At 43.7% G+C, this 23,057-nt stretch overlaps 1 protein-coding gene across 1 annotated transcript in view; it reads right to left on the bottom strand.

The window, feature by feature from the left end:
- LOC137428136 (uncharacterized) overlaps nucleotides 1–23,057 on the bottom strand; it is a 95,456-nt gene that overhangs the window by 53,410 nt on the left and 18,989 nt on the right. Inside the window, exons 5-9 of the mRNA XM_078777469.1 lie at nucleotides 22,736–22,849; nucleotides 22,456–22,509; nucleotides 22,243–22,332; nucleotides 11,774–11,865; nucleotides 4,608–4,680 (exon numbers count right to left, since the gene is read on the bottom strand). Of these exons, the coding sequence (XP_078633595.1) occupies nucleotides 4,608–4,680; nucleotides 11,774–11,865; nucleotides 22,243–22,332; nucleotides 22,456–22,509; nucleotides 22,736–22,849 (423 nt within the window). The remainder of the gene's footprint in view (nucleotides 1–4,607; nucleotides 4,681–11,773; nucleotides 11,866–22,242; nucleotides 22,333–22,455; nucleotides 22,510–22,735; nucleotides 22,850–23,057) is intronic.

Genomic DNA, 23,057 nt, shown 5'->3' with positions numbered 1-23,057 from the left:
GGGCCTCCGCACGGCCCCCAAGGAGGACCTCCAGGCATCCACCGCCGAGCTTGTCTATGGCCAGGCGCTACGCGTCCCGGGCGAATTCGTGCCCGACGCTACCAGTCCCTGGTCCGCAGCTCACCAGCGCTCGGACCTCCAGGAGGCCGCCCGACGGTTTGCCCCCGTACCAACATCCCACCATGGTGACCCCCAGTCCTACGTCCCCCCAGCACTTCGCACAGCGGAGTATGTTTTTGTGCGTCACGACGCACATCGGGGGCCACTCCGGCCGCCGTACGACGGGCCCTTCCGGGTGCTGCGACGGGACGACAAGTCGTTCGTCATCGACATCGGCGGCAGGTCGGACCGGATTGCGGTGGACCGCCTCAAGCCGGCGCACGTGGACGTCGACCACCCACCACGGGTGGCCCTTCCGCCACGGCGAGGCCGCCCCCCGTCCACGGTGCCCCCCACTCGACCGCCCACCACCACACCGGACCCCCTCCCACGACCCGCCAGGGGTCGCTTCGGCCGGGTCATCAGGACCCCCCTCAAATTGACCCTGCCGGTGCAAGTCGATTCTGGGGGGACGTGTGTAGCGGCTACCGCTGGGTTTTCACAATCGCCTTGCACCTATCAAGGACGCGGAGCGATCACCATGCCGGGCTCGTCCAGGACGCCCGGGCAGGCTCGCCCTCAACTTGCCAGGCCGCAGCCAGGACGCTGGGCCACGCCCCCTCTCGCCTTTCCTGGGCAAACGCTCCGGGATAATTTGTATATATATTGCTGCCCGATAAACGGGCTTTTCAGAGTGCCTGAGTGTTTGGTTTGATTAAAGCAACTCGGATGAATTCCAGCTTTTTGTCGCGTCCATTCTTCCGATCGACGTGGGAGCCCCAGCTCCTTCAATGCTATATATTGTTTTGACCCCATCTCTCAAAGAAGAATCGCTCAAACAAATATTTTATTAAATCCTCATATTCGGATCCGGATTCAGATCTTCACTAAAATCTAATTGATTAGTCCTTGTCACACACCCAACCTGTCCACCAAGTTTCGTCCGAATCCATCCATAACCTTTTGAGATATCCTGCGTACAGAAAAGCAGACAGACAGAGAAACAGGAGTGAAAACATAACCTCCGTCCACCTTTGTGGTGTAGAAGAAGAAACAAGAACCACCTTTAGAGGCCATTTTTCCCCACAGAGCAGGGGTTGGCCTTTTTCAGGCACCGTGGTCCCCTTTTTGAAGCAATGTTTTATGGCCGGATGCCCTTCCTGCCACCAACCATGTTAGTTGCCTCTTGCGACACACAGGGAATTACCAGTGAACTGGTACTCAATTTGCCGACCTCTGAAGGATGACAGGCTGAGTCACCCCCCTGGCATTAATTCAGCGATCGACCGGGATTCGAACCTAGGATCCCAGGATCCCAACCCGGCACCCTAACCGCTAAGCCAACGCCAGGCTACCCAGATGGAATGGTACGAGTTGAGCGAGGTGAGAGCACAGCACCCCCTGCTGGAAGGATCCTCCAATTAGTTATTCTCTGAGATGGGGGGTAAAGATTTATTGGCTAATAATATCAAATCGATGAGGGTTTTTATCACAAGAGCCTGTTTGGGTATCAGCTGGAACATTAAATACTGGTAAAGGTGAGCTGCATATCCTGGAAGAGAAGTTCACAGGATATGCATATGACATCACAGACCAGTATTTGCCCCAGATGCCCAACACCATGAATGCAGTCACGTGAAACAACGGGAGACTACAAAGTGCTAAGGTGGTGGGTGATTGATTTCCACAACTAGCATCAACTCATGTTTGCCATGGACTTCAATATGGCCGGGTCTTAATCCCTCAGAACACCTCTATGACACCCTAGGTAGAAATTTCAAGCCCAGTCCCGTGCACTTGAGAAAACCTGAGAGAAAATCTGAAAAAAAACTTGCTCCTGCATAAAGGTGGAACCACATTCCCAAGAATAGCATTGACAAGGTTATCAGAAGAATGTGATAGAATGATCAGCAGAAGTTTAGCAAAGCACATGACATTGGCACCAAGTCATATGCTATGTAGATACCAGATGCAAAGTTGAGATGGCAGCCAATCCACAGAATGTTCAACCATGTACACCTAAGTACACTCTTGCATACATTGGAGCCAAAGGAACATGTGACTTTAATGAGACATCCAAAAGCAGGAGCTATTTCCATTACATGAATATTTATACAAAACTTTACAAACTGTACCATGGGATTGCAGCATTATGATGGCAGTGCGCCACAATGGCAACACCAAAACAGACTAATACGCAGCACATTAAAACGACTTTAAGCAGATCTGAAAGATTTTTTTGTTGTTGTTGTTTTTTTGTATACAAGATCGAGGCTCATGTAAGAGCGAACATCAATCACAAGAAAACAAACTGACACATAAAACATATGATAAAGGGAGCGGGAGACAAGATGGGGAGAGAGAGGGACGCAAGCAAGTACAACATTTGAGAGCAGGGACATCGGGAGATCTGTGGGAAGAAGAGGCTTTGGGGGGAGGAGGCATGGGAAGGGGGAAGGGTGTGGGAAAGGTATAAAACACATGGACACTGGTAGGACTTCCAGGAGATAAGTCGGTATTTCAAAAAAGTGGATCTGGGGTGAATTAACGGGGGTAGAAAAGATCAAGGTTTTGGATGGGGGAAGATAAGAGATGGTGGTGAACAGCTGTTTTAAACACCTGGAGGGAGGAGTGGGATTGAAGAGAGTGAGGGAGTTTGTTACAGAAGCGGGAGAAAAGAGAAATGAAACAGTGGAGGTGAATAGAGAGTCTTGATTTTGGCAGTTTCACCATAAGAGGGTTGCTGGCAGATCTTGTGCGACCTGCAGGAAAATTTGGGGGGCAGAGCACAGAGAGAGAGCTGGGGGAGCAAGGCCAGAGAGGAGTCGGTAGAAGACGGAAAGACCACCAACCTGCCTGCCTGCGGTGAGCGAGTGAAAGGCCCTTGGAGTTAGCTTCATCGCGGGAGATTCCAATGATTCTGAAAGTTTTGGTTTCAACAGCGTGAAGCCGAGCTAGGTGTGAGGCAGGAGCACCAGCCCAGAGGGGAGAACAGTATTCCATTAAGCTGCGGATGAAAGCCTTATATGTGGTGAGGAGCTGAAGGACTTCGCACGACAGAGGATGGCCAGTCGGTGACTGGCTTTGGAAGCCAGCTTGGAAATGTGCTTTTCTCAGGAAAGATCATGGCAGATAGTGAGACCCAAAAGCTTGAGTGACAGATTTTCTTGGAGAGGATTGTTGAGAAATTAGATGGGAGGGTTGTCCAGTCGGTCTTTTCGGAGAGACAAAGTAAGAGTGTGAGATTTGTCAAGATTGAAAGACATGTTCCACTTGTTTGATCAGTCTATTTTGTCCAATTCTGTAGAGTAAGGAGGCTGCAGACTGCCGATCTGAGGGATGAGGTATGCAGCGGCATAGAGTGGAGTCATCAGCAAAGAGAGAAAGAGAGAGAGAGAGGATTTTCCAGAGAGTCGGAGGTATCATTGATAAAGACCAGAAAAAAACACAGGGCCCAGACCACTGCCTTGGGGAACTCCAGCCTGAACAAGAAGGGGAGATGAGAGAAAACCATTCAGGGCCACACGTTGACGATGACCAGAGAGGAAGTCCACAAGCCATGCGTGGAGATTTCCATGGATACCATAGGAGGAGAGTTTGGTGAGCAGAGCGGGGTGCCAGACCGTATCGAAGTCACATGATATGTCTAGGGAGATTCCTCTGATTTGCTGTTTGGCATTGAGGACCTCCATCCATTGTTGAGAAAGCAGAAGCAGCATGTCCAGAGTAGAATGACCTGGTCTGAATCCAAATTGATGATCCAAGATCAAGCCATTGGAGAAGAGGAAGGATGTGATATCCGAAGCGATGATTGATTCCCTTACCTTGCTATTTAAACATAAAAACATATTTAAACAAAACCGTGAAAAACAATCTGAGAAAAGTCCCTGAAGTTAGGGCGTTGATCAGAGAAAGGAGAAAGGGTTAAATGAGTATGGAGGAAACTAGAATTGGAAAGGCGAGTATTGGCTGGAGATGGAAGGAAGAGGTGGAAGAAAAGAAGATAAAGGCGGCAGGGAAAGACAACAAGCACGTGGAGTGAGACAACAAACACAACAATTTTTCTTTTTGTATTTAAAACGTTAGACAAAGGGTAGATGTTCGGGGAAGTTAGGCAAAGAAGAGAAAATCTAAGAAATTAGCAATACAGCAAAGGAAAGAACTTAAATTCACAAAACACGAACGGGGGGAGGGAACCCTCAAGTTACCTGGCCTCGCACGCTATGCGAACAGAAAACGATTAATTATACACAAGTTTGCACGAATTGCAAACCAACACTAACTAGAAACACACAGTAAGTAACACATACACAATAAAATAACGAGTGGAAATTTGACAAAGACACGAATGGGTAAATACTTAAACTTTGATGCCATGCAGAGGTCGAAGTCGCTTCCTCGCCCGAGGGACCGGAAGCAGAAGTCAAATTCAAATAACAGCTTAACAGCTTAAAATAACAGTTTAAATTCAAATAACAGTGCAGTGAAATAATAAGTGGCTAACATACCTCATCAGTCGTGCCCGACATCCTGACCATATCCGATAGTTCTCGCAAATATTGCTGAGTATCATGTTCTATTCTAGAAGAAAAGTAAACATACATCAGAGAATAGAGGGCATGAATATTTACAAAACACAAACATACAAACAAATACACATAAATGTGCAATACACAAATAAGTAAACAATAAAGATGTTGTGCAAAGCAAGTCAAAATAAACTAGAATAAACTCGATAGCTGTGATCACAAAGCAATGGCCAAGGATAAGCCCCCTCCCCTCCCCCCAGCACCCACAATCTAATGATGGCCATATTCTTTTCGGACCGCCATATGACCATGACCTGCAACATTTAGGGATAGAGTGTAAACTAAGAAATGATGGTATGAAATACATGATGGTCTTATCGAGTGTTACGTAATATTTTAGGGGGTTTCTGTTGAAGCATTGCAGAGTGTTAAGAATGGGTCGGGGGTGGGTTGCCAGATTTAGGCAAAAAATGGTTTTGTAATTTTGAATGGCCCCTCGACAACAAAGCCGTGTCGGTTGCTGGAAATATGGAGATCACGTACCTCCTAGTTATGGGGGGGGAGGAAAACTGGCTTGCAGGCTATGCCCATGTGTGGGTGACACGTGCCTGAAATTTTCCGAGAGCACTTTTCCCCAGGTGCGGGGTATACAAGGGGCAGGTTATTTGTGTGAAAATACAGTAATCAAATATCAGGTGCACAACTTCAATGCAGGTCCATTGTCATGCTGCGAGAACATCTTGGAAAACCAAGGAGTCTTTGAGATTCTGCATTGGCAAAATTGAGCGATGCCAAAAAACGTTATTTTTCAGACCTCGATTTGAACTTGACCTTTAACCTGGAGTATGATGTAAATGAAACGTAAATGTGCCTTGTCTAGGCTATCTAGAGGGCAATTTCATTCTGATCAGACAAGCCTTGCATTTTGGTGAAACATGTTAAAATGTCTACAATTAGGTCATGACCTTAAATATGACCTTAAATGACACTTAAAATATGACCTTAAAAGGTATGACCTAAAATAGGTCAAGGTCCAAAAAAATTTACGTCAACCCCGCATGTATTTTATTCCCATTATTGATGAAAATTTTGATTTCAAAAGTCCTCGAATATTGGCAGAAAAAAATGAATAACCTAAATGATGGTTTAGTACTCCGAGTGGTTCAAGACCTTGACCTTGGAAACAACTTCCACATTATCTTCAATGTCATTCTTCCCTCTAGATCTTCAAGACAGCTCTTCAATACCATCTCAGATGATCTCCCATCCAAATCCATGAGCTTTATTACCCCCTATGAAACCCCTTCCCCAATGTTTTCCAGTTTCAAATTTCGGAGAGTTTGCTTATATATCCATCTTATATATCCCTTGCATTGTTCCCTACCGTTCATCTTTATCCGCATCCCTTGTTGGCTGTCTCCATCTATTTTGTCCCTTGGCCCTGCCATTGGCATTTCCTTCCCCCATCTCTTCCCCCGACTTGGAGGGGTATGATGCAAATTGATTGTAAATGCGCCTTGCTCTCGTCTATCTAGATTCTAGAGTGACCAATTCCATTCTGATTGGACAAACATTAGTCGAGTTATGGTGATGAATATAAAAATGTGTTGATAATTTGGTCTTTATCTTAAATTAGGTCACGGTCAAAAAATGTCAACTCCACATACTTTCTATTCCTATTGATGCAAAATGTCATTCCAGAAGTCCCAGCCGACTTTGAGATACAGCTCAGAAATTGGCATTGAAGGAAGAAGAAAAACAACCTCAATGGTGGTTTAGTACTTCAAGGGGTCTACGAAACTCTATGGTGCCATTAAAAATTGGTGGCACTAATTGTCGAAACAAACCCTTATAACAGCGATCAGTTTTTTATACAACAAATTTGGCTGAAGCATTTTCTAACTGCGGCCTAGTATGTTTTGTACGTGTTCTGAATGGCCTTGACCTTTGACTAATTTAGACCAAATTTTACACACATATACTACGACACATACATGCAAATAAGATGTGTAGGTTTCCATTTGACTTTTCTTTCTTTTGTCGTGGAATAGCTAGAACACAAAGGATCAGGATGCAACAGAACAAAAGGAACAGCAGAAAGAGATGGGGGAAGGAAATGCCAATGGCAGGGCCAAGGGACAAAATAGATGGAGACAGCCAACAAGGGATGCGGATAAAGATGAACGGTAGGGAACAATGCAAGGGATATATAAGATGGATATATAAGCAAACTCTCCGAAATTTGAAACTGGAAAACATTGGGGAAGGGGTTTCATAGGGGGTAATAAAGCTCATGGATTTGGATGGGAGATCATCTGAGATGGTATTGAAGAGCTGTCTTGAAGATCTAGAGGGAAGAATGACATTGAAGATAATGTGGAAGTTGTTTCCAAATGAGGGAGAAAGAGGAACAAATCGTGGAGGTGAGCAGTGATTGTGGAATTAAAAAAATAAATTTAAAAAATCATAAAGGTATGGCAATTATAAAATCACAAAAAGTCCCATTTCACTTCAATGCGGTGAAATTGTCATCATGGAAATCATTGGCATGTCAAAACGGCTAAACCGATCATTATGACTTTGGTGAACCAATTCAGCGACCCAATATGCAAATTCTGTTCAAATTTTAAGTCAATCGGATGCAAATAGGCGATTTTGTGACCTTGACCTTTGACCTTAGATGATAGGCTTCAGTGACAATATGTAAACTCTGTTCGAATTTCACATCAATTGGGTGAAAATTGATGATTTTATGCAACGTTCACCTTTTGACCTCAAAAGCAATATGCTTATATATTTTGATTGGTGATCAAATTCAGAGACACAATATGCAAATTATGCTCAAACTAGCAGTGTACCCACCCGGAGGGTGGGTAGGGTTTGCTCATTACTTCCTGAAAAAGTATATTCTGTATATTGTAACAAGACTATTGAAGTTTGTGTAGTGTGAGTCTTGCCATCAATATACAGTCTGAAATGGCTTAAAGGGTCCAACGGGTCTATCGGTTTTAAAGGGTACAAAAGGTCTAACAGGCGTGTAGGGGTTTAACAGGGATGAAGGGGTCCAATGATGGCAAAGGGATCTAATGGCGGTGAAGGGGTATAATGGGGGTGAAGGGGTATAATGGGGGGTGAAGAGGTCTGAAGGGGTCTAAAGGGTTTAAAGGGGTCCAACGGCCCTAAAGGGTCCAATGGGTCTACACAGTCAAGCATAGGTGGGTCGACTAAGGCTTGAGACCGTGTTTTCAGTTGTATATACTGTAGATGTCAAGAGCCTGGTGCTGGCTTCGCGGTTAGGGTGGCGGCTTGGGATCCTAGGATCCTGGATTCAAATCCCGGTCGATCGCTGAATTAATGCCAGGGGGGTTGACTCAGCCTGTCATCCTTCCGAGGTCGGCAAATTGAGTACCAGTTCACTGGTAATTCCCTGTGTGTCGCAAGAGGCGACTATAACAGGGTTGGCGGCAGGAAGGGCATCCGGCCATAAAACATTGCTTCAAAAAAGGGGACCACGGTGCCCGAAAAAGGTCAACCCCTGCTCTGTGGGGGAAAATGGCCTCTAAAGGTGGTTCTATACTGTAGATGTCAAAACAATTGGATGAAAATTGTTATTATTTGACCTTGAGCTGTTGACCTGCAGACCTAAAAAAAACAATAGGCTTTTAGCATTTGACTTGCTCCACCAATTGGTTAAGTTTCTTGAAGATCGGTTGAGAATTGTGACCTGTAGTCGACTAATACTCAGGAAACTAATACTGTATACGAGAAGGAGCTGATACTCTGGATTCCCCACCTTTTGGGTTGTATGTGGAATATATGTGTGTAATATGAAAGTTATATCTTGAAAGGTTTCTGAAATATTACGTACATAAGCTGAGTTATCAAGATGGTTGCCATGGCAACAGAATTCATCCCAGCACAGCCATTGCTCTTTTGTACGCAGCCCGTGGTTGCTGGTTGCATCATTTCATGGAAGCGTGGCTATGCCACTGATGCAGTGCCTGTGTTACCAGTAAGCTAACACTTATTTTGCCGAACTCAGAAGGATGACAGGCTGAGTCAAACCACCTGGAGTTATTTCAATGCCACGACAGGGGCTTGGACTCAAGACCCAAAAATCTAAAGCCAGCCACCTTAACCGTTTAGCAAACCCCAGGTTTAATCGCAGCCATGATGTAATCAGGCTGGGATAATGTCACGAGGAATAGATATCTGCAATACGTGCCAGTGGATTACTCTACATACCTTGTTGTGCCTTTGGGTGTACAGCTGCACTGACATGAGTTTTTACATCCCGATAGGAGGTGCCTCGTGCTTCCTGTTTCTACAATGCAGAAACTATTATTTCATCTTGTATTTTTATTTTTATCAATTCATTGCTGTTTCGGTTTGGTGCGTGACATCTTCCAATCACACCTGTTTTTGGAAGTTTTTTTTTTTTTTGCAAGGTGAGTGAAATACCTTTTCTGGCTTGTTGAACAGCTTTTGAAATGTCGCGTATGTTACGAGAAAAACTACTACCCCCATTTTCATTACTACCACCCCATAAAAAAAACTCAAAATAATGATGAGATTAATATTAAAACGCAGAAGGCAGCCTGAATGATCACAAAGAGTGGAGATGCAACCGCTGACCACCGGGTGTTAACAACACAGTTGCTCTTACAGCACCTCAGGTTGCCGCGAATGGCATATCGGAAGGCACCAAGCCTGCATCTCCTGTTTTATATCTGCGATTATTATACAATTCAGAATAATGATGAGATTAATATTAAAACTCAGAAACCAGTCTGAATAATAATAACTAGCCGAAACCCGTGGAACATCCACGGAAGGGAGGATGTGGTGTATGGATAGAGTGTACCATTATGGATGGCATAAGGGAACGCTCATGGGATCTTCTTCTTCCGTTAAGCTCCAATTTTTTCTCTTTAAGTTAAGTCCAATCAGTCCTCTCTGTTCGAAGTGCTCAGGCCATGCCTTCCCGCTCTCATACTTTTATTTCCGTTCAGTGTAGAAAGAGATTGACATATCGTTCGTCTGTTTTCAGCTCGTTATCTTTAAGCTTCCATACGTCTCGCCACCTGCTACACCTCTCTGAGTTACGAGGATTTATGCAACGCACCCCGAGTATCGCAACGTCACTCCATTTAACTTTATTAAAATGACGATAAAGACGTGAAACCCGTGGAACATCCACGGAAGGGAGGATGTGGTGTATGGATAGAGTGTACCATTATGGATGGCATAGGGGAGCGCTCATGGGATCTTCTTCTTCCGTTAAGCTCCAATTTTTTCTCTTTAAGTTAAGTCCAATCAGTCCTCTCTGTTCGAAGTGCTCAGGCCATGCCTTCCCGCTCTCATACTTTTATTTCCGTTCGGTGTAGAAAGAGATTGACATATCGTTCGTCTGTTTTCAGCTCGTTATCTTTAAGCTTCCTTACATCTCGCCACCTGCTACACCTCTCTGAGTTACGAGGATTTATGCAACGCACCCCGAGTATCGCAACGTCACTCCATTTAACTTTATTAAAATGACGATAACGACGTTTCCTTATATATCCTAATTTAAAATGTTCAAGGGAATAAAAAGACCATTTGGTTCACACCACCCATGTTCACACCACTCGACTGTCCAATCAGCGGACGGCTGGCATCGCCTTCGCCCAGCAGACGCCAATACGATGGCGTCGTAAGATGGCGTCGTATCGGCAGTTAATCGGATGCTTTTGGGCCCCAAAGTCGACTAATTCAGATTTTTCGAGTGTGGCTGTACGTGATAAACAAAGAGCGCGGTTCGTAGATCGTAAATCCATTAGTGCCGTGGGCATCGGGTCACTGGGTGCGGCGTAAAAGGGATAACAAAGTCGAGTCCTTACGCTATTATTATATAGATGAGTGGAGATGCAGCCTCAGACCATCTGCTGTGAACAACACCACTGTTCTTACAACACATCCGGTTGCCGCGAATATTGTGTTTGAATGCGCCAGGCCGGCATCTCATGTTGTGCATCTTTGATTATTATTCCAGGTATGGATCGATTTCTCTCAAAATAGTGAATATTGAGGCACGATGTTGTTGAGTTTATTATCAATGTTGCAAGTAAATTCGCATAGTGCATTATTGGGTTGTTATTAGTTAAGGCCTACAATCTCGGGAAAACAATGGAAGCATTTAGTCAAACCATCTCTGTCAATCCATCATACCAAATGTGTTCTGGGACAATGATGGTACAGTGATACCGTGATTGATTACGTTGTTTGGTTAGCGATGTTATTTGTTGGGATATTAGGATTAATGCAAGCATTCTGTGCATGAGTAATTGAACAGTCAACACCACTGTTCTTACAGCACATCCGGTTGCCGCGAATATTGTGTTTGAATACGCCAGGCCGGCATCTCATGTTGTGCATCTTTGATTATTATTCCAGGAAAAGAATTTGGAATTGGAATGGCGACTCTGCTCTGATCCATCTACCTCATCACCCTGCATCATCACACCGGAATACTGTTATGGTGCAACACGTACACAAAAGTACATGGACGAATGATCCATCATGGACGGATGATCGGTCGGTTGAATGGAGCTCATTTTAATGTCCCCAGTCTCCGATCTGTACTTGCGATCCTTCAATTTTGCAAGTAATAATAATTTGCACTAAGTGCAAAACGACTATGTACAATTATGATTGTAAAATGTATATGCATTCGGATTAAATTTGTGACTGGGATTGGTAAAGAGCTGGCTGAGGTGGACTGAGCACCTGGTGCAGATAGATGTCGAGAGAATGGCAAAGAAAGCAAATCGCTTGAGGGAGCAAGGTAGGAGGAATAGAGTTACACCTTGGCTGAGATGAGAAGATCCTGTGAGGAGGGATACAAGTAAGATGGCGGTTGCGGGAGAGATAGAGGGCAGTGGAGCAGTATTGTACAATTAAAGGTGGGGCAACAGCAGCTTGGTACCATTACACCTCACCCCATACAGGGGAAAATGCGGAAGAAGAAGGATTTAAGCAGTATACTATTGTTTGAAACCATTCCAAAATGGTCATTTTAATCAACCTTTCATTTTAATCAAATGCATCAACATTTTGCCGCATTGCCATATAATATGAAATATCAAAATTTCACAAATCAGCCTAACCTTGTCCTTCGCTCTATTTCTCGTTCAAAGTCATTGGCAAGCTGCATGTGATCGCTGCTAAGGTCTTGCAACGAGTGGTAGACACTTTGGATCTGCGACAGAAACAACAAAGCCCAAGCAGTCAGTTTGCAATATTTCCATCAAATAGACTTCAAAGAAACTATTCGTCATTGTCATACTCGCACGAGTTTTGCTTGTTCTGGATTGAGAAACCAGAAATTGTGAGGCTAAGAATGTTACAGCTTGACTGAGTAAAAGTGTTATCACTCGTAATATTATTGATATACCTTGTGCATAGTCTATGCATAAACAATTATTGCATTCACTCATTGCAATCGTTCCTTTTTTTCCTTATTATTTCGCCTTTACTTAGTTTTTCTTTCAAAATTGAATTTATCCTTCAAAGCTGTCATGGCCAAATATCTGGGGAAATGATATCATGGAATTTACTCCCTCTTTTTGTCCTGAATAATGGAATGTACTGCAGCTTGAAGAATGGCCCGCAGTTCAGCGCATGTGGCAAGACTTCCTGGGCGATGCTGAGCAAATGTAATAAACTTATTGGTCCACATGCGGTGCATTTGCTCACTTTGCTCACTTGTCGCGCCTCGGGCGAAGCTGATACAAACACAAAACTGCCCTTATTGTCACGCTACATTTATTTATCTGTTTGTTTATCTGTCTGCTCCCTTATGTCTCCCGTATATCTTGAGAACGCAGCATTGTAGGACCACCAAACTCCGCAGACATAACGGGGACGCATCGGGAGTGTCACAGGTGGGTGGGGCAATTTGGAGGGGGAGATCTTTGAAACTTGCATGATCACAAACAAATTTTGCGGACAATAATGGGAAGTGAAATAAGGAAGTGTGAGAGTGGGTAATATTCGGTGGTGAGGGAGTAGGGGGTGGGGTTCTCTATTTTGGTGTCCAGGTATTCCGTCAGCCCTATGTAGCGCCATAATATATGTGTATGCATATATATGTTTTTTTGTGTTTGTGTTTTTTTGTTTAGAGGTTTTAATGGTTGAAGTGGGGAGGGGATTGGCATTGTCTGAAGCAGGACATAAATCCAACTCATAAAAATTATTTGTCCGAGATCATTATTTCCTTTTAATGATGTGTATATTTGCATCAGGAATAAGACAATTGGTTTCGGGTCATATATTGTCACATATCTTTTCCTCATATCTCGTGGGATTGTGAGTTGCATAGGTGACCATGATGGGCCATGACCTGCTCTTGGTAAGATATATTTTCTGCATACCTCATGGGATCGTGAGTTGGACAGGTGATCATGACAGGTGGGGAGGTTGTTTGAAGGCTTGGAGTGGGCAAAGGATAGACGTCATAGGGTTGGAAGGGGGAAGGTGCGGATTTAGTTTTGGGAGGCAGAGGCTGAAGACTTGGGGTTTGTGAGGGTGGCAGTGGGTAAGGTGGGGAAGGGGGTGAGGGTGGGGAGGGGTAAGTTGAGGACTTGCATTCACATTTTACATTACGTGGAATTTCCACGAGTCCCTGCTAGCTTAGACCTATTGTTTGACAAGGAAGGTTCACGAAAATAGGGAGGGAGAAAGTGGGGTCTTAGAAACAGACACTTGGGCAAGGGAGGTAAAAAGCTTTCTGAACACTTTGCTCGACACGGTCTCTTTAATTACATCAATTACAACACTCTTATTCTCACATACACAAGGAAATAAGTATTCTAAAGTGTGCTCCATTTACCCCTAAGCCACATATAACCACTTTTAAGAAGATGTAAGCACTTTATTTGATTGTGACCAAAGTTTCAAGGATAGCGTAGGCCCCATTGGGAGTAGAGTAGGTCGGGTGGCTGGAGGTTTTTGGAAGAAAGTACGGGTTAGTCGTTTGTTGTCTTGAGAATTTTGGGTGGGAGGGGGAGCGGGGGATGTAAGACGTAGACCCTCTTCCCCCCCCCCCCCCCAAGAACTTGGCACTTGTTTTATCATTTCATCGTATCAACGATAGTCTCGATTATAGAGGTCTATATTTTTATAAGGTAAATATCTGACTAATATTTTGTGTGGGAGGTAGGATCTACCTTTTTAAGGGTGTAGTACTGGTGAAAAATTGAGAAAACTACATAGGTACCTTTGAGAGGCCTTTACACAAAAACAAAGTCAAGTTAATATCTAATTTTCAGTTTTTCTTGAAAGATATAATCTTGGCTTTAACTCAGGCCAGTTTCAATGCTTCTTTGTCATATTACATGCATATAATTTGCATAAATTAGACCGTCAATAAAAAACAAGGAAAAACAAAGAACACATTTCTACTTCTATCTTCTATGTCACCTGTCATTCTTTTCACACAAAACTTGGTACATGTATTATACATGTGTTACTCTACTACCTGATGAGAGGATTTTGTGAAATTATGTCAAATGTTCAATAATTAGCTAATTATGCCAATTACCAGATAAAACTTGGTTGTCCTTCAATAAATCCACAATGGCTACTCCTATAAACAAAAGCCTTCATCATTTTAAAGGAAGTGATATTCTGAATATCCTGTCCAAATTTCAGCCCAAAAGAATGATGCATATTAAAGTTATCTATATAATAATACCGTAAGGACTCGAAATTGTTATCCCTTTTATGCCGCACCCAGTGACCCGATGCCCACGGCACTAATGCATTTTCCATCTACGAACCGCGCTCTTTGTTTATCACATACAGCCATACTCGGAAAAATCTGAATTCGCCGACTTTGGGACCCAAAAGCATCCGATTATCGGCCGATACGACGCCATCTTACGACACCATCGTATTGGCGTCTGCTGGGCGAAGGCGATGCGAGCCGTCCGCTGATTCGACAGTCGAGTGGTGTGATGGGTGGTGTGAACCAAATGGTCTTTTTATTCCCTTGAACATTTTAAATTAGGATATATAAGGAAACGTCTTTATCGTCATTTTAATAAAGTTAAATGGAGTGACGTTTTGGAAACGTTTTTTGAAGTTTGAAGTTTTTTTGAATCGAAGTGAAGAAGTTTTTGAAGTTTTGATTTTGGAAACGTTAAATGGAGAAACAGTTTCACAGGAAGAGAATACGATGCGATGAAGAAGAATCCATCTTTATTTTATTTTTTTGAACCACAAAAGATTGAAGCTCCACGAAGTCAAGAATGTGAAACTACGTGAATGTAATAAAATAAAAATATACATAAACGACACAGTTCTATGGAATTTTAAATCGATTCATTTTCACATGAATAAAATGAGGCGCAGATGAAGAAGATGACTGCATCACCGGAATTCACCTCAGGTTTTTGGCGTATCTTTCAAGTTGTTGTGATTTTGTGAAAATCCTGAATATTCCTTTGGTTTTGTCGACACGTTTCGTTGAGAAGACGATCAACAAAACATTTTCCTTTTTGATTGACAGGTTACAAATGTGTTCTTGAATAGCCGAAATGTCGCGTTTTTAAATTCAAGTTGAATAGAATAGGTCTTGAGGCCTTTATTAATAATCTATATAATAATAGCGTAAGGACTCGACTTTGTTATCCCTTTTACGGCGCACCCAGTGACCCGATGCCCACGGCACTAATGGATTTACGATCTACGAACCGCGCTCTTTGTTTATCACGTACAGCCATACTCGAAAAATCTGAATTAGCCGACGTTGGGGCCCAAAAGCATCCGATTAACTGCCGATACGATGCCATCTTACGACGCCATCTTACGACGCCATCTTACGACGCCATCTTATGACGCCATCTTACGACACCATCTTGCCTCGCCATCTTACGACGCCATCTTACGACGCCATCTTACGACGCCATCGTATTGGCGTCTGCTGGGCGAAGGTGAAGCGAGCCGTCCACTGATTGGACAGTCGAGTGGTGTGAACATTGGTGGTGTGAACCAAATGGTCTTTTTATTCCCTTGAACATTTCAAAATTAGGATATATAAGGAAACGTCTTTATCGTCATTTTAATAAAGTTAAATGGAGTGACGTTGCGATACTCGGGGTGCGTTGCATAAATCCTCGTAACTCAGAGAGGTGTAGCAGGTGGCAAGACGTAAGGAAGCTTTTTTATTCCCTTGAACATTTGAAATTAGGATATATAAGGAAACGTCTGTATCGTCATTTTAATAAAGTTAAATGGAGTGACGTTGCGATACTCGGGGTGCGTTGCATAAATCCTCGTAACTCAGAGAGGTGTAGCAGGTGGCGAGACGTAAGGAAGCTTAAAGATAACGAGCTGAAAACAGACGAACTATATCCCTTCCGTGGATGTTCCACGGGTTTCACGTCTTTATCGTCATTTTAATAAAGTTAAATGGAGTGACGTTGCGATCAGTGAGTTGTATACGAAGAGATAAAAGGATGGCATTGACTTCGAGACGGTACGTGATAGTTGGCTGCGGCTGGCTGATGCCACGTTTTTTTTCTTCTAAGTGCCATGGATGCAGATGGACATAATAAAGGTATCGGCTGATCTCTCATCGTAATATTACCCGATGGAAATGAACTGTTTCTTTGTTTGTCATTTCCTGTGCAATAATGTCAAATTGATAAGTCAGACATCCTTTTCTATTGACAGCTGCTCTCCTTTTCGATGACATCGTCTATTGATATGCATGTTCTTCTTTCATATAATTTTACACATTCACAATCAGTATTTCAATTCTTGCAGACATTGGAAAGGAAGTTGACTCACAGGCCAACTCTCTGGCTCAATCACAGGCTGACGCACAGGCGATGTAATTGTGAGTAGCATTTTTGCACAAGTGAAAATTGATCTTTCTTCCTAACTCTTACTCGGACAAGCAAATCCCCGATGCCATCCATAATGGTACACTCTATCCATACACCACATCCTCCCTTCCGTGGATGTTCCACGGGTTTCGGCTAGTAACAAATAATTCTACTTCCGGTTATTGAGGGGCATGTATGATGTTAGAAAATTTGAATTTTTCAATAATTAGGGGTACTTCTATGACCTCTAATAGCATGATTCTTGTTTATAAGACTATAAGGAAACTTTTCAGCAAAAAAAAACAAAAAAAAACACCTGTTCACCAGTACTACACCCTTAACTCTGAAAAACTCTCCTATGACAGTCCTAGTTTATTTGAAATATTACCATTACCATGTGTGTGTGTGTGTGTATGTATATATATATTGTTACAGACGCGGGTTTTAGATGTTATATTGACCGAGCGGTGGTGTATTTAACCGCGTCCGAACAGTTACTCCCCGATTAAAACCCGATTCCACCCGACGTTGACCAGATCGCCCCACAGATATTCAATCGGGAAATCTCTAAAGCGACTGAAAGAGAATGAAAAAGAAGAAGAAGAAGAATACGGAGGAAGAACAGATTTTATTATACACACACAAGCAATGGATGGAAGAAGCAGTAACACAGCGAATCGTTAACTTACACTATTCATTCTTACTTAACCCCAAGACAATGAGTAGGACAGGACGTTCACACTTACACAGGGGATAGATGCAGGCAGGTAAGGCTTGAGATGGATTGCTTGAGAGGGAGGCAAGGTCGGGAGGCCGCAGTTCGCAATTCCTCGCGGTTTTGGCGGGAAACCCTCCGTCGTGTATCCACTGCGGTAGACGTCACGCGCTGGTTCGGCACACCTGCTCCTCTTCCTGGGGGTGGAGCCGTCTCCCTCCTTTCAGCGCGTCTCTCCAAAGCTGGTTCCCTTGCCGAGTACCTCTCCTCTTTGGCTTGGAGCGTTTCGCATCTCACCGCCTCTTGGTGCAGTCTCTTTGCTCATCTCCCAAGGCCTCTTCAAGTCATCTCTTAAAGCAGTCCCTTACAGTCGCTTTTATCACCTCGAGCGAAATCAAGCCGCCGACTCCGAGGGCACGCCTACCGGGTCACTCACCGCGGTGTTGATTGGCTGTTAGGGCTGGCTCACTCCTTCCCTCTTATGACGAGGTGGAGACACGCCTTTCTTCCCCAACCCTACCTCGTGGCCAATGGTGGTTTGAAGAAAACCGGCCAAAATGCGGAAGGCAATTGGAAGGGAGGTTTTGGGGAAATTGGAAGGGCCTACGCTTATTTTGTTTGATACAATGCAAAGTCAATCTAGTGGGAAAACACATATTTAGCCTACATGGAATAAGGAAATACACTATTTAAAAGATATATCGTGACCTGCGTGTAAGTTTCATGCAATTAACTAGGACGCCGACTGCGACCATTATTTACATTAACAGGGTGTTACCGTACCTTTTGTAACGTTCACATTGTAACGTTTTCACATTCGTTACACTTCCTCCAAAATTGTTACACTTCTCAAAAACCGTTACACTTCTCAAATTCGTTACACACTTCTCAAAATCGTTACAATATATAGTATTGTAACAGATTCAGTCACTTATTGGATGACACAAGGCTGCCAGAGATTAACTACCAAGACATTCTGCACACATGGCGACAACTTTTTGAACACCCTTTGTATATGCAACGTGCTTGTAAGCTTGTGAAAAAGTCAAATATAAGTTTTATTAAGCAGTCACTTTTATCATCATTATTTTATGCATACCATGAATACTTGTAAGAAAGAAAAAAACGAGTCCGTCTCTCAATTGGATTTTGCCCACTTAGCTCTACACCATTTTCCACCACAAAAACAACTGGAACGTCACTCGGTAGAGCGCATGCCTCCGCCAGGCCGAACAGTTTGCGTTTTGTATCCCAGTGATAGGGTGGATTTGGATCCGGACATGACAAACATCGAATTGGCTTGTTGTCACCTAACCAACTCGACCACCTAGTTTTGTCATAAATCGTCCACAACTTTTTGAAACATCCTGCTATATATCGTTTTTAGCCTGATTACTCAATGGTGAAGAATCACGTAAAAAAAAAAAATTAAAATCTCGTATCCAGATCCGGATTTGGATCCTCACCAAAATTTCATGTATTTGTCCTTGTTACACACCCAACCTGTTAACCAAGTGTCTGCTGAATCCGTCCATAACTTTTTGAAATGTCGAGCTATAAATTGGTTTTAGGCCTATTTGTCAATGGTGAAAAATCACTTGAAAAATTCTTAGATTAAGATCCGGATCTTCACCAAAATCTAACAATTTTGGCCTTGTCACACACCCAACCTCTCCACAAAATTTTGTCGACAGACAGAAAGACAGACAACCAGACAGGGACCTCCATCCACCTCTGGTGGTGGAGGTAATAAAGCAGATCAAAACAGAATGCAAAGTGAAGGCACCTGAGTATGTGGAGTGTAACCATTGGAGAAATGAACTGCTTGAAGTCTCTTTGGCTCAGTCACACTGTGACATTCACGCAGTGGAGATGTCGGCCTGCATTGGGCTTGAGCTACAAATTAAATAAAACTGCCGTTATTTACCACAATTTGAGGACACATGTAAAGGAAATACATTTACCAAATCAACTTCAGCACCACTATGCAAAAAAAAAAAAAAAAAATGAAATAATTTGGGGCTGCTTGGTTCAACACCGGCTCAAAGCCACATTGGGCAAATAGTTTGGCAAACTTCATTTCAATCAATCAATATTTTACATTGCACTTTTTATTTGGAAGCAAAATATCAAAGCACTGCACAAAGAAAAAGGCAAGAAAAGCAAAAATGCAGAATAAGCAGCTCAATCAATAAAAATGGTTGATATCTTGACATCTACATCATTTTCATTCGGGAATAAAATCTCAAAGCACTTCACGTGTAAAAGAAAATTTGATCGTAAAAATTCAAAGCAACTATAAAAGATATGGTTTTGTAAAAGTAAACCCACAAAAAGCAAAAGCAACAAGCTGGGATTTCACGAATTCTTTAAAAACCGTAATTTGGGTGGCTCCGTGAATCATAAAAGGCATATTGATAGTTTCGGATTTTTTAAACATTGTACAAGCTTTCTTGCTGGTATGTAAGTTGTGAGTAAATTTGACACATAGGCAGTCGCAAGTTTGTTTTTAGTTTTCAATTGCCATCAACAATATTTATAAATCAATGCGTTGAGGTGCTGGAATCCAGTGAAGATCTAAAGGATTATTATTTTTTGTATACAAGATCGAGGCTCGTGTAAGAGCTAACATTGATCACAAAAAGACAAACCGACACGTAAAATTTATGATAAAGGGAGCGGGAGAACAAGATGGAGAGCAGGGACATCGGGAGATCTGTGGGAGGGAGAGGGCTTAAGGGAGGAGGCATGGGAAGGGGGGGAGGGAACCGATACCGAGGTCTCCAGAACGATTGGAGATATATGATTCGATTTATGAGCTTGAACTACATGTCTGGCTGCAAAATCCGGCAAAGTTTAGGGCCTTGAGAGAAGAGGCAGTTTAACTCAACAGTAATTTGCAATAATGGACGCGCGACGTGACGTCAGCACAAATCAGGGTTACAGTTATTCTTCAATTTAAACACAAGCAGATTCAAGCGATATTATCAAGATTAAAGGAAATTGATTAATTTTTGTATACGTAGTCAAAGCTTGTGGAAGAGCTCGTACTAGTAAATTGACTGGATCAGAATGCAACGGGACAAAAGAAACAGTAGAGCGAGAGGGGTGTAATGCCAACAGCGGAGCCGAAGGTCAAGATAGAGGAGGCAGACGAACAATGGATGTGGAGAGGAATTGGGGGGGGGGGGGCAGGAGATGACATAAGGAATGGACAAGATGGATACAGAAGGGAACTATCAGGAGGGAAACTCGAAATTTGGAAGGACATTGGACTGGAGTGGCATTTATCGAGGATCAGGTCAGGCCAGATAACATCTATGACTTGCTACAGGTACCATGTAAATCTGCACTAACCTGTTTCATGGTCAGGTTATCGGTGATTAAACGGTCTCCCCCAGCAGGTTTCCTTGTGAGGATGGTGTATGGATAAGGACACCCAGCAGGATTAAAAACAAAACCCGTCAAAAGGGCGGAGGAGCTCTTTGTGAGCCTTCCATATCTAGTGTCAAACTGTGTCTGCGGACGTCCTCATTACATTTGGGTTACCTCTTTCTAGGTGGTTAGTGGCAGGATTTGAACTCCAGCCACCGTAAAACACTTAATTCCACAACACACACAAAACGCAAATAAAACGAAGAAAAACACACCCTGTGGGAGTACCTCCCTTGCAGCTGCCCTTTACATGCAGCTCACCAGATGACGGGATTGAGGCAAAGCCTTTGGGACCCATATTCTTTGATGAGAGGAGGAAAATCACGGAGAAATGTTGCTGGGGCGGGTTGTGGTGGTGTGTGTCATGGTGGTGTGTGTCGAGGTGGTGTGTGTCGAGGTGGTGCTGAGGTGTCATCCACCAAACGGCGGTCTCCTCAGGTTAACCTGAGGCGGTACCTTTGGGTGGGTGCCTGAAATGTCCTGACTCTAAAATAGGATGATCACCCGTCTCCGCTGTCATATGAGCTCCAGCATGTGTACATTAGTATTGCAGCACTTTCTGAGATTTGGAGACCGGATAGTGGTGAGATAATGGCAGGTGGTTACACCTACGATTGGTCTGGTCACTCTAATGGTCACCATGCCCAAGGAGTTGCTGGAGCTGTGTTCAATAAATCTGACTCCCATAATAATTGAGGTAACACCAGTCAACAAATGTATTATGAGACTGAGGATAAGATCTTGACAGAGGAGTCTGAAGTGAAGGTCATTTTGAGCAGCTGTACCCAGCTGACTGACCAGCTATTGAGTTGGATGTCAAGGATATTACTATCCCGATGCTGACCATCCAATCAGCTGTGAACCACCTTCATTTGTGGAAATACAGGTTGCAGAGAATCAGTGGAAAAGGGGCAAAGCTCCAGGAATTTGTGGCATCCATGCTGAACTTCTCAAGGCTGGTGGAAATGCTGTTCTCATGTTGTTGCATGCAGTTCTATGCTCCAGAGCACAGGCATCATCCCAACTAACTGGAAGAGGGGCCTTGTTGTCCCTCTCTGGAAAGGGAAGGGTGGTCGCCAGGACTGCAACAACTACCGAGGGGTGACGCTGCTTTCAGTGCCGGGCAAGATCTTTCCTCGGATAATTCTTCATAGGGTTCGCCTACATCTGCTCGAGCACCAGTGCCCAAATCAGTCTGCTTTTACACCAAATAGGTCATCGATTGACCGTATCCTTGCTCTTTTGGGTCCTCACCAAACACAGGCGAGAGTTTCAGCAGGGGGTGCTTGCAATCTCTGTTGATCTCCGCAAAGCATTCGATTCAGTAAATCAGGATTCCTCTGGAGGAGTCTCGGTCTTCGCAAGGTGACACCAAAACTGATCAATCTGATTTCTGAACTCTAATCTGGTACTGATAGTGCTGTGAGTTGTGGTGGTTCAATGTCTGACTTCTTTCCAGTTGTTACTGGAGTTTGTTTGTCAGGGGTGGGTATTGACCCACACACTTTTCAGTGCTTGTATGGACTAGATTCTGGGGAGGATATCAGAGAGATCTAGCTGCGAGGCATCATTTGGGAATGTCAACATCTCCGACCTTGATTTTGCAAATGATGCAGTCATCTTTTCGGAGACTCTGCATATCCTTATGGGGGCCCACAAGGCGCTGAATGAGGAGTTGGAGCCACTGGGATTATAAATCTCACAAGTCAAAACGAAGATACAGCCTTTCAATGACATCTTGGATGCTGCTATATTGTCTGCACCTGTTTGTGGCGAGGATGTTGAGGTCACAGACAGATTCACTTACCTTGGCAGTGATAGTCGTGTCTCCGCATATTGTGAGCCAGAGGTCGATAGATGTCTGGGTCGGGCACCGGGATTCAAGGATTCAAGGATTCACTGGATCATGAGGTATGGTGCTGTCGGTACCTATGCAGGAGGATGAAAGTCCGAGTCTTAATTCCTTGGTGCTTCCAGTCTTGCTCTATGGATGTGAGACTTGGACTGTGACCAAGGATCTGAGACAAAGACTTAACTTCTTTGGTACCGGGTATCTTCGGAGAATCCTTTGCTATCACTGCACAGACTTTTCGTCCAACACGCATTTGCTGAGAAAGACTCAGATGAGATTTGTTGCTGTATATTCCGTGAGCATCAGCTGCAGTTGTATGGACATGTGGCTCTTTTTCTTTTTCTTTTTCCTAGTACAAAATCAGGGCGATGGGGTGAGCTTGCAAGAGTGTCAATTGCAATTTCTACTGAGATGTGCCCACTGCGATGCACTGCCAGTCGTGCTGATCCAGTCAAAGGATTTTCTCCAGTATTTGAGCCAAGGGAGGGGGAGCAAGCCCACCTGAACACCCCACCCTCACCCCCATGGTTGCACCAATGTCTGGAGGCAAACACCAG

Source organism: Myxine glutinosa, chromosome 5, assembly GCF_964187855.1.
Source record: "Myxine glutinosa chromosome 5, kmMyxGlut1.1, whole genome shotgun sequence".
NCBI classification, from domain to species: domain Eukaryota; kingdom Metazoa; phylum Chordata; class Myxini; order Myxiniformes; family Myxinidae; genus Myxine; species Myxine glutinosa.
This window is presented reverse-complemented; position numbering and strand designations above follow the sequence as displayed.